Here is a 12,607-nt window from a genome sequence, read left to right as displayed (position 1 = left end):
TCTTTCTCCTGCAAACACGAGCCCCAGGGCACCTGTAACCCACCGCTAGTGTTCGGTGCCTACTACCACTGTACCAGCGCGCCTCCGTATAGCTAAAGGCCCCCTCTCACTTGACGTGCGGCACGCTTGCGGCATTGCTGCGTTCGAAAACGCAGATGTACCGCCACGGAACCTAGAGGTGCCGCAAGCAAACCTAGAGGTGCCGCAAGCAAACCTAGAAGTGCCGCAAGCAAGCGCGACGTTTTTTAAAAAGTTTAAAAATAACGCAAGTGGCAAGATGCCGCAACAGTGCCGCAACAGTGCCGCAACAGTGCCGCAACGGTGCCGCAACAGTGCCGCCACCATGCCCCAAACAGTATCAAGGATATATTTTGCCTATTTCACACCAAGAATCAAAAGTAAACATCCTTTTATCACCGAAAAACTATTTTAGATGCATTTCTAATAATTTTACAGTGGTTTTCGATCCAGTAAAAACACTGCGAATTCCACAAAACTTACCTTGTATCCGTATTCAGAGTTAACTTAAAACTAGAAAGGCCGACATTTGCTTGAGAGCAAATACAGCATATTTCAGCCATCTCCCTCATGCAACAATAGGCCTTGAGGTCGTTGACCCCTTTGGCCATTGGAAAATGACCAAAAAAATCCCAAATATATCATTTTAAAGTGGTCCATGCCAAAAATTATACATGGGTCATTTGAATAGATATCTAGAGCACCCCTTTACCAATTTACGGGTCATTAGGTTGTAAATCGAGGGAACAGGAGCCAAAAATGTCCAAATTTTGTCAAAAATGGCCATAAAATCGCAAAATTAAGTATTTTGTTGTACCGTATGGGAAAACTTTTATTGAATTTATGTGCACATAATTGAAGGGCACTTTTATACCAAATTTTAGATCATTTGGTTGTAAAACGAGGCTACAGGAGCCAAAAATGTCCTTTTCTGGTCAAAAAAATGCCCAAAAATCGCAAAATTAAGTATTTTGTTGTACCGTATGGGAAAACTTTTATTGAATTTATGTGCACATAATTGAAGGGCACTTTTATACCAAATTTTAGATCATTTGGTTGTAAAACGAGGCTACAGGAGCCAAAAATGTCCTTTTCTGGTCAAAAAAATGCCCAAAAATCCCAAATTAAGTATTTTGTTGTACCGTATGGGAAAACTTTTATTGAATTTATGTGCACATAATTGAAGGGCACTTTTATATCAAATTTCAGATCATTTGGTTGTAAAACGAGGCTACAGGAGCCACAAATGTCCTTTTTGGGTCAAAAAATGGCCCAAAATCGCAAAATTAAGCATTTTGTTGTACCGTATGGGAAAAATTTTATTGAATTTATGTGCACATAATTGAAGGGCACTTTTATACCAAATTTCAGATCATTTGGTTGTAAAACGAGGCTACAGGAGCCACAAATGTCCTTTTTTGGTAAAAAAATGGCCAAAAATCGCAAAATTAAGCATTTTGTTGTACCGTATGCCAAAACTGTTATTGAATCTAGGTGAGCATATGATCAAGGCACCTCTGTACCAAATTTCATGTCATTCGGCTGTAATACCAGGGTACAGGAGCCCGAAATATACATAAAAATTGATAAAAACCTCAATAAAATCATTTTAAAGGCAGATATGAAAAAAATGAAAAAAACACCTGGGGGTATTGGCTTACTCTACCTTTGTGCCAAATTTCAAGTCAATCGGTCAAAAAATGGCGGAGTTGATTCGATTTGAAGATTTGACAGGAGAAAGAAAGAAAGAAAGAAGAAAGAAACATTACGAATACAATATATTTCACCATACCTATGGTATGGCTGAAATATAAATACATCTTTTGATTTATTTAATTGGAAGTAGGTCAGTATTTTATACTTGAAAACAAAAAATAAGTAACTGGTTTATCGATTAACCTACGGATGTAGAGATAAAGGTTATCGTACAACGTTCAAAAAGAAATTATTTATGTTGGATGATAACGAGTTTGCGTTTGCGTTATAACGTTACAAGCTAATCATTGCTGGTAGCCTGCCACCGATAAAAAACAAAATTGCAGTCATTCAGACCCATGGGCCATATTTTTCTCACTTTTTACAAATATGATAGACTTAGACATCAATAGGCTGGCAAGCCATCCGCCGACAATGAAAATACTCCGCGTCATACAAAAAAGTATGAAATATCAAGCATTTTCATTTTAAAAATTTGCAAAATTGGTGAATAAACATATAAACATACATAATTACACATAACGTTACATGGTGCAAAACGTACACATCGATTCAAATCTGGTATATGGTTCGTGTCCGTTCATTTGGGTCATTTCCTTTACAGTAAAAGTCTTTCAAGGTTATTTATAATAATAATGATAATAATAATAATAATGAAAGACCTTTATTGTACATTCATGCCTCGACGGGCTAGGTACAGGTCACTGATAACAGACATGACTGATAACAGAATAACAAACATATGAAAAAACAACATGATACAATTTAACTAGTTGAAGGTAGCATATGTATCATATAATTCATTATCATAAGGGAAATTTTTTTCATTATAAATCTCATTTTGGGGCATTCTCATCATTTTACAGTGATTTTTAATAAATTGACAACGCTGCAATTGTCAATAACATGTTCATTTAGTCTAGAAACGCAACAGTGCCGCACGTCAGTGTGAGTGCAAGACCAAATCGGTGAAATTAACACAACAGTGCCGCAGTGAACGAACGCAGCAATGCCGCAAGCGTGCCGCACGTCAAGTGAGAGGGGGCCTTAAGGGACCACCTGATAATATTACCATTTTGACAATATAACAATGTTGATCAAGAGTCAAGCTTATGACTTTCTCTTCTTCTTTGTCCCGACAAAGACGAGACCCAAGGCACCTGTATCTGTAGCCCCCCACTAGCGTTCGGCGCCTGCTTCCAATGTTGCAGCGGCCCTCCGTACAGTATGGCTTTAACTTTAAGAGACATGCTTGACATTTTCTTCTTCTTTCTCCTGCAAAGACGAGACCCAGGGCACGTGTAACCCCCTTAAGGTATGGATGGTAAAGACGGGGCCTTAGGTCGAGGCCCGAACAGAAAACCAAGATAAAAGGATAACATTGTTGACTTTTTTTTCTGACAAAGACGAGACCCAGGGTACCTGTAACCCGCCACTAGCGTTCGGTGCCTACTTCCACTGTACCAGCGCCCCTCCGTACACCTACGGGACCACCATATTACCATTTTGATAATAATAAAACGATTCTTATCAAGAGACAAGCTTGACTTTGTATCTTCTTTTTCTCCTGCTAAGACGAGACCCAAGGCACGTGCAACCCTCCACTGACGTTCGGTGCCTACTTCCACTGTAGCAGCGCTCCGTACACCTACGGGGCCATCTGATAATATTACCATTTTGATAATGGAACAGTGTTGATCAAGAAACATGCTTGACTTTGTATTCTTTTTTCTCCTTCACAGACGAGACCCAAGGCACCTGTAACCCGCCGCTAGCGTTCGGTGCCTACTTCCACTGTAGCAGCGCGCCTCCGTACAGCTACGGGACCACCATATTACCATTTTGATAATAATATAACGATTCTGATCAAGAGGCAAGCTTGACTTTGTATCTTCTTTTTCTCCTGCTAAGACGAGACCCAAGGCACCTGTATCTGTAGCCCCCCACTAGCGTTCGGCGCCTGCTTCCAATGTTGCAGCGGCCCTCCGTACAGTATGGCTTTAACTTTAAGAGACATGCTTGACATTTTCTTCTTCTTTCTCCTGCAAAAACGAGACCCAGGGCACGTGTAACCCCCTTAAGGTATGGATGGTAAAGACGGGGCCTCAGGTCGAGGCCGGAACAGAAAACCAAGATAAAATTAAAGGATAACATTGTTGACTTTTTTCCCGACAAAGACGAGACGCAAGGCACCTGTAACCCGCCGCTAACGTTCGGTGCCTACTTCCACTGTACCAGCGCCCCTCCGTACAGCTAAGAGGTCGTCTGATAATATCACCATTTCGATAATATAACAGTGTTGATCAAGAAACATGCTTGACTTTGTATTCTTCTTTCTCCTTCACAGACGAGAGCCAGGGTACCTGTAATTCTCCGCTAGCGCTCGGCGCCTACATCCACTGTACAAGCGCGACTCTGTACACCTACGGGGCCACCTGATAATAATTTATTACCATTTTGATAATATAATAATGTTGATCTACATGCTTGACGTAGTTTTTTTCTTCCCTCTCCTGCAAAGACGAGAGCCAGGGTACCTGTAACTACCCAGTAGCGTTCGGCGCCTACTTCCATTGTACCTGCGCGCCGTACCCCTTCGAGACCATCTGATGATATTACGTACCATTTTGATAATATAACATTGTTGATCAAGAGACATGCTTGACTTTGTATTCTTCTTTTTCCCGACAAAGACGAGAGCCAGGGTACCTGTAACCCTCCACTGACGTTCGGCGCCTACTTCCACTGTACCAGCGCGACTCTGTACACCTACGGGGCCACCTGATAATATTACCATTTTGATAATATAACAATGTTGATCAAGAGGCAAGGTTTTTCCCCTGCAAAGACGAGAGCCAAGGTATCTGTTACCCTCCACTGAGGTTCGGCGCGTACTTCCACTGTACCAGCGACCCTCTGTACAGTATGGCTTTAACAGACATGCTTGACATTTTCTTCTTCCAAGATAAAAGGATAACATTGTTGACTTTTTTCCCGACAAAGACGAGAGCCAGGGCACCTGTAACCCGCCGCTAACGTTCGGCGCCTACTTCCACTGTACCAGCGCCCCTCCGTACACCTACGGGACCACCTGTACGTTCCACTGCTATTCCGGGTACATCCCGACATCCTTCGTCTCCTCCATGACATGTCTGCAGAACGGCGCCTGGTCTGGTACCGGTGGGGTATACACATGTCAGATGTAAGTACACCACTGCTACTACTTCATAGTCGTGAAGGTTTCGTTATTGTTATCTTTCTATGAGTATTTGTTTGTGTGTGTGTGTGTGCACGTGTGTATGTGTGTGTGTGCGTATCTGCGTGTGTGAACGTACTACTGCATCAAAGTCGTTAGATTAGAGGTATTGTTTTCATTATCTTTCTCTCTGTGTGTTTGTTTGTTCGTGTGTTTGTGTGTGTATGTATGTATATGTGTGCGTGGTGTGAGTGTTTGTGTGTGCGTGTATGTATGTGTGTGTGTCTGTGTGTGCGTGAGTGTGTGTGTATGTATATACGTGTGTGTGTGTGTGTGTGTGTATGTGTATGTGTGTGTGTGTGCACGTGTTTGGTGTTCACCAGCCCTGCCTACGGGCGTACGGGGATTGCAGAATTCGGCAAAACAAATCGGGAAATTGGCCAGGGGAGTCAGTTAAAGTTAATGCTTCCCCTGCGCGACCGGCCAACTCCTTTCGTCGGCAAACACCATTTCCTGTCACAACAGAACCTAGCCGACATTGAAAATCACAAACTAATGACACCCCCCTTCCAATAAAATCCAGCCCCATTCGAATTCGAAGACTGCAACGGAGGCTAAGATGCATTGTCGATATCATTTACTGTGGAACATTGCTTTCAGAATGTTAGATAGAGATATAAAAGAATACTGCGGTCGATGTATTACGTCAGAGAACAACCATACGTATTTAAAGACCTTGAACGTTGATGGCATTTTTAAAAGTGATGTATCTTTTTCCCACAGGTTCGTAGGAAAGTGAGCCGACCTGGATAGCCAGTAGCGACCCCCAGCGGAGAGAGTGAGGATATACAACCATGCCGCATACTAAATAAAGATTTAAAGTGATGTTTCAGTTTGTGTCTTTGTTGGAGAACAGAGAAAGAGAAATAAAGTACACTACCCGACAATGTTGTTGTGAGTGGCTTTATGTTTAATTGTGATATCAATAAGAATCTTCAATATTTAGTTTTAAAGGTACCTAAATAATTACCTTCGCCAAGGTTATATTTACCTGTATGAAATACAGGTATAGTTTTTAGGTTCGTGTTTTGTGTGTTTTGGTGAGTTTTCGCTGTTATATCTCCAGTACTCAGCGTGCTATTGCGATGGTATTTGGTAGATTTGTTTAGTGTGGTCGCCCGACAGTCAGGTTTGATTTTGAGCCTAACCCGCCGTACGTGCATTTAGGCTGTACAAGGCAGGCACGTCGTCCGTACTGGTACGTATGGGGGCGAATCCGAAGCCCAATGGCACACAAAGTTTTGCCTGCACGTAAAGTTCTACGGCGTGTCTGCGTGCTCCAAAACCCGTCAGATTACCTACGAGTTTGTACGGAGGCGGTACTTACCACTTACGGATCCCAAAAGATTGCCTAATATATGTTTTTGCACGTAGACAGCACGTATTTGCACATATGGCGGGTTGTGCCCTTAGCTTGAGGCAAAGTAATGTACATTGTATAAAGCAACTGGCTATGAATTAATACAAGGCATGTAGGTTCTAGGAAACACAATGCACAATACAGACTACATAGGATGGCATTACACCGTTGTCTCCTCTTCAAGAAATGGAACCTTACAGTTTCTCGTGTCCTCAGTTAACTCCGAGGACTCTTCTACTACTTCCTTTCCCGAGTGGAGAAGAAGGATCCATTGCGACCAGTGATGACATCCCTGATGTCCACGTTCAAGGTTCAAGGTTTCCTGTCCCAGACACTGCAAGGTCAATGTCACCAGGCACTGTTCGATGTCACACTGTTGTCTCCTCTTCAAGAAATGGAACCTTGCAGTTTCTCATGTCCTCAGTTAACTCTAAGGACTCTTCTACTGCTTCCTTTCCTGTCCCAGACACTGCAAGGTCAATGTCAATGTCATCGGGCACTGTTCTTTCCCGATCCCCTCGGGAATGGGCTGTTCTGGTGAGAAAGATCTCTACTGGCGTCATGAGCAACACACTACAGAGCACCGCACTTCCGGCCGTGTAGAACGAAGCGTCGTAGTTTCCGGTTACATCATACAAATATCCTGAAGATGAGGGAGAAAATACAAAATGTTAAGTCAGATACAGATGATTGTGAAAGTGATATTGAGCTTTTAAGACTATATACAGCAGAGTCAAAATGACATCCCAGTGTGCAGAACATCTCGATACACTTTAATATCATTATCAGAAGAGAGGTATACAAGAACTATGAAGATTTGCATTTTTAACAACCTAAAAGAAGATTCACCAAAAGTAAAACAGATTTGGAGGGATTTTGTGATAATCAGTTGATTTCTAATACCCCTCTCTTTGTTGTATATTTTATGTCGTAATTTCTTTTATGTGTTCGGCATGTGGACAAGACTACCCAACCAAGCAAAATGGTACTATTCCTCATTAAGGCCAAGCCTTCTAGATGTATCATTAGGGAGTTATTTGCCCTAATGGAGAAGTGTGGTGGGTTCTAGCCACCGTTGCAGTCTTCAAATGGGGCTGGTTTTTATTTGAGGGTGGGGGGGGGGCTTGGTTCGCGATTTTCAACATTGGCTAGGTTCTCTTGTGTCAGGAAAGGGAGTTTGTCGAGGAAGGGAGTTTGCTGTGGAAGGGAGTTTGTCGTGAAAGCGAGCTTCGCCTGTTTCAAACTGCCTTTCCCAGCACAAGAGAACCAAGCAAACAAGCCAACAAGCGAACCAAGACTCCACCCCCCAACAATAAAAACCAGCCCAGTTCGAAGACTGCAACGGAGGCTAGGTGGGTTCTTTACTTCATATTACCTGCTATTGGAGGTCCGAACAGCGTTGGGAGCCCTCCCAGGCTGTACAGTAACCCAATCGCGCTGGCCAGTCGCTTCACTCCACAGAACTCTGCTACAAACACCGCTGTCTGCGTAGTGTAGCAACCAGCGAACACTCCGAAACACAGACAGCAGACGATCATGGCAGGGTATGTCCTTGCAACAGGTAAACATAATAAACTTAAACTGAATCCGAGCAGACACACGATGTAGCCTCTCAGACGAACGAACAATCCCAGATCAGAAAGCCAGCCGTATGCTATTCTGGACACTCCGTCGCCGATACCTATCACTGAAATCAGGAAAGCAGCCTTCTGCGCATCTATCCCAACATGCCTCGCATGGGCAACTAGATGCACGTACGGAATGAAGTTGGCGAAAAATAAGAAAATATTCGACAGCGCAAAAATCACAAAAATCGGTGTTTTGAAGAGAGAGAAGTCGAATAAACGTGTCAAACACATGCTTTTGTCCTGAGGTGCTCTTGCGGAATGGTTTTCAAGGTCTTCCTTGAGGTATATAGGTCTTAGCAGCGCGCCGAACACGAGGCCTTGCAGGGCTACCCCTGCGGTTACAAGTAGGGCACCCCGCCAGCCGTACTGGTCGATGATGTACTGGAAAAATGGCGGGAGAATGAAGGTCCCCGGTCCCGTCCCGGTCACACCGAGGCCGTTTGCGAGGGCACGTCTCTTCTTGAAGTATCTGCCAACCATGGTGAGGCAGGGGGTGTACATTAGGGCAAAGCCGACACCTGAGAGAAAAAATGGAAAAATTTCATTTGTAAGAAAGGAAGCTGACAAATAAGACTTAAGTTCCTATGTCAAGGAGGTTAGAACTTTGATATAAAGAAGCATTCATCTGTCTATTTGTATGTTTGCCTACTGGCATAGTTTTGAGTGCATAATACTGCATGCAATAGCAAAGATGATGCAAAGGCTGAACAGCAGTGACAGTAGAGCTAACTAAGTTGGTGTATTACACTTTGGTCTTAAAGTTTAATTGGAATCTGACGCACATCATGAAATGTGAAAAAATTGCTCATAAATCTAAGTAAATTTGTTGGTTGCTAAGTGGTTGTAGCCTTTTGCAGAATAGAACAAAGATAAGTTAAAGTCCTTCCAGATGGTGCATAGGGCAGTGCCCATCTCCATTTCTGTAGTCCTGGGCCACACAACTTTGGGCAATCACTACAGCAGGGGGCTAGTCCTCTGGTAGTTAAGTTTAATCAGCCAATACACTTTCACAGATGCTGAGTGCTAAGCAGAGAAAGCATCTTCATCTGCATGGGGGTACCCCCAAATGGCCCCGCATGGAGCATCGTGTGTGTGTGTGGGGGGAGTTGAGGTCCCGGGTTAGGGCGGGCAGGCCGCCTGCCTGTCACGGAAGCACTCAACGTTGGGAGCACTTACAACCGTGCCAGGCAGGGCGTTCCACTCATTGTGCATGGTATTGTGCATGGAAAAAAAGAATTCTTGTATGTGTCTGTACATGCGAATATGGGTTGGTATAAAGCGGCATGCCTCATTCTTAAATCGAACTCATGACTTACCGGCTGCAACACTCTACCTACTGTACTTTATTTACCTGTGATGAACCCAGTGGTGAGGTACATGGCAGGTAAACTAGTGATGAAGAAGCTGGAGATGAGACCCGCGGCGGCGATCAGACTCCCCATCATCACCACAGCTCTGCAGCCGAACACGTTAGTCAGGGCACCCGCAAACACAGCTGTGGAGAACATAGTGGATGGTGAATCTGTATCTCTATCTATATAGCCGGTATAACCACCCTTCGGCGTAACACACCAGCTTCTGTATCTGTATCTATATAGCCGGTATAACCGCCCTTCAGCGTAACACACCAGCTTCTGTATCTGTATCTATATAGCCAGTATAACCGCCCTTCGGCATAACACACCAGCTTCGCAGGCACGCGGCGCGGCAGCAGCTGAACGACCCGTCACACCTAACATCTGCACATCTTGCTGCAAGTGTTCTTTAAAACTATCCAACAAAGATGCCCCTACTGTACTAGGGGGATTGCCATACTGATTATCCTGTTCTCATTTTCCTTTTTCATTTATTTTGTTTTACCAGGGTTACATCACTCAGGCTTCAGCCTGTTTTTCAGGACTCCCTGGACACATATAGAAACAGACACCATACAATACTTGGGAACTACACAGTCACATAACTTAGGAATAAGATAACAGTAAAAGTCCTGCCAACAGTATTACATCTCAAGATGATTGAAGTCAAGTTTAACTTTTCTAGGAGATATGTTTTGCTTTTACTGGAATTAATGGAAAATGAAATGCCCTAATATATGGTTGAAGCAATCTCAGTTGGACAATGAGGAATTAAACGATGAAACCTTACATCCAAACAGACAGGTCGCTCCTTGGATGGAGCTCACCCAAGATGTGCTTCTGGCGTCTTCTCCGAAAGCCTCGAGAAAGTACGGGAAGAAAACGCCGAAGGACTTGGCGACGCCCACGATGCAGAGGTGGCAGAGGAAGCTGCTCAGGACGACGAACCAGCCCCAGCCGCCATCTGGCGCCTCCTCTAGGTACTGCACATGCTTCATTACAAGTCCGTCCCTTTATTATGGGGATGAAATCTGTGGAAAAGAAGACATTCAGAGCTGGAGACAAGTTTCTGTATATATATATCTGATTAAAAATTATCTTTTCCGGGTCCAATCATTCATATATAATACTGGAAAACACCATTATTTTGTGAGGTGTGATTAGTCAAACCCTAAATATACAGTAGAAGTCAGTTAATTACACACCGGATAACCGCACACTTCTGTTTATTGCACAGAATCCCCAAATCCCACAACGGTGCAGTCAGCTGGATAACTTCGCATTATTGCACCATCCGGATAATTGCATAAAATATGCTGTCAAACGGGATGTGCAATTAAACGGCTTCTACGTATTCTACGTACTGTAGCTTAACAAAATTTGTCACCGTTCACTTACCGTAATCATCTTGTTTTTGTCGGTACGGTAACCTGTTAGTATCTGTTTACCGCTTAACACCTGCCCACCTCACATATACCTTCAACTTTGCATCATACGACCTTTAATTGGGAAAATATAGGTCACTGGTGAGCCAACGCGACACCGTGAATTTGAACAATTATCTACACAGCATTTCCCCATAGATCTACCTCTAGTCTATGTTATTCATATGTTCCCAGCTTGTACAGGACCTGCAGTAGCTTAATATCGTCCTACCTTCGTTGTGACTTTCTTCTGAGACGATATAGCAGTGAAGAAATGCTCTTGGTTTCGTCAGCGTGTGTTTCCGTCTGCTGCAGTCATATGTTGTGTAACTACGTCATGGGGTCACCATTGGGTCAAATGAAGAGTGAGATGCAGTTTCAATCTATCTCGCCAGAGGTCCTCCAAAGACTGCTGAAAGACAATGATATGAAAGAAACGCAACTACACCATAGTTATGAACACTTCATGAAGATGAAGCACAAATAAACATTTTGTAATTAATCTTCCCTAGAATTACTAAAAAATATTATATATTTCATGTCTATCCTTCAAAATTAACTTAACGTTACACCAACAAGTAGTTGTATTTTACGCGCATCGCTTCATGTTTACATTTTGATGCCTTGAATATAGGGGTGAACCATTTCAGTTAGACGTTGATCATAAAATCGATCCCTCTCTTAAGCACAGACGATATCACAAAAACTGTCTCAATTGTGCGTCCTCTAATTGTTGTTGGAATATTATTGTTTATACTATAAAAGAAGATAGTACAGTACTTAAAATAGAGGCTACGTCCCATAAATTTATATAACGAATTTTCCCCAATCTTGCCGAACCAAAATGGCGGACCCCAACCGTACCGTCGTGGTTTCCGATGGTTCAAACAACGGTAGCGCCGTTTCTGTGGCGGCTACGGGAGTACAGAGCTCACCCAAGGTGGACAAAGGCGCAGGGTAAGATTCTGCTGACTTTGAAGGTGTTATGTTAGGTTTAGACTCAAGTACAAGTCGTTTTGCGTGCTCGCTAGCGCAAGCCCGCCAGAAAATCGCTTCACAACGCGAGTAGAGTAGAGCTTAGAGTAGAGTAGAGTTATCGTTGCTAACGTTCGTAGATTGTCACCCTTTATGATATACTTTATTCCCCACACACACATATATGCAAGTCTAATTTACGTACTTTGGTTGTACAGAAGAAACATTATCAGATATTGCTGTTACTGTTTAGTTACTGTTGTGCTACATGATGCCCTAGCTAGCAGTTGGAACATGTCATACAAGATGATTCGCAAGAGGGCACTCATGATAAGTTTATGTTGTTTAATTGCTGCTGTTGGTATATAAGTATCAAACCCTATCGTCTGTGTGCTGTTGTCAAGATATTAAGAAGTCCACCTTTGGATCAAATACTTGTGGCTTCAAATCCCTGTAAACTCATTCAAGGTCTGAAGCATGTGACAGAGAGAGAGAGACTCAGAGAGGGAGAGAGAGAGAGAGAGAGAGATACAATGTAACAGTAGATGGGGAGAGGAAGAGAGAAAATGGAGGAGAAAGAGGAAAGGAGAGATGGAAGTAGAGGGAAATACTAGAACGAAAGAGAATAGGAAAAAAGGAAAGTTCACTAACTTACTAAGTACTTTATTTTCTTTTTATAAAATCAAGGAGCATTTATAAATCAAGTCCTATCATGAACACCTGCCATCTTCCCTCCCCAGGACAGACCCCAGTAAGATGGACCAGCAGACTCTTGCAGCCGTCTTACAGTTCCTTAAGAACAACAAGCTGAAGGATGCGGAGGCTGCAATTGATATTTATTTCCCTTTCACTTCCTTCCCACCAGGACAGACCCC

General features: G+C 43.1%; 1 protein-coding gene across 1 annotated transcript; it reads right to left on the bottom strand.

Annotated features, from left to right (window-relative positions):
- Window positions 1–6,025: 6,025 nt before the first annotated feature.
- On the bottom strand, window positions 6,026–11,203 carry LOC118428257 (monocarboxylate transporter 13-like). The gene is made up of 5 exons (XM_035838269.1): window positions 10,990–11,203; window positions 10,124–10,364; window positions 9,330–9,473; window positions 7,726–8,496; window positions 6,026–6,993 (listed from the first exon to the last, which is right to left on the bottom strand). The coding sequence occupies exons 2-5, from the start codon at window positions 10,329–10,331 to the stop codon at window positions 6,719–6,721; spliced, it is 1,398 nt and encodes a 465-aa protein (XP_035694162.1). The 5' UTR covers window positions 10,332–10,364; window positions 10,990–11,203; the 3' UTR covers window positions 6,026–6,718.
- Between the last annotated feature and the right edge of the window lie 1,404 nt (window positions 11,204–12,607).

This window comes from Branchiostoma floridae, chromosome 12, assembly GCF_000003815.2.
Source record: "Branchiostoma floridae strain S238N-H82 chromosome 12, Bfl_VNyyK, whole genome shotgun sequence".
Lineage (NCBI taxonomy): Eukaryota > Metazoa > Chordata > Leptocardii > Amphioxiformes > Branchiostomatidae > Branchiostoma > Branchiostoma floridae.
This window is presented reverse-complemented; position numbering and strand designations above follow the sequence as displayed.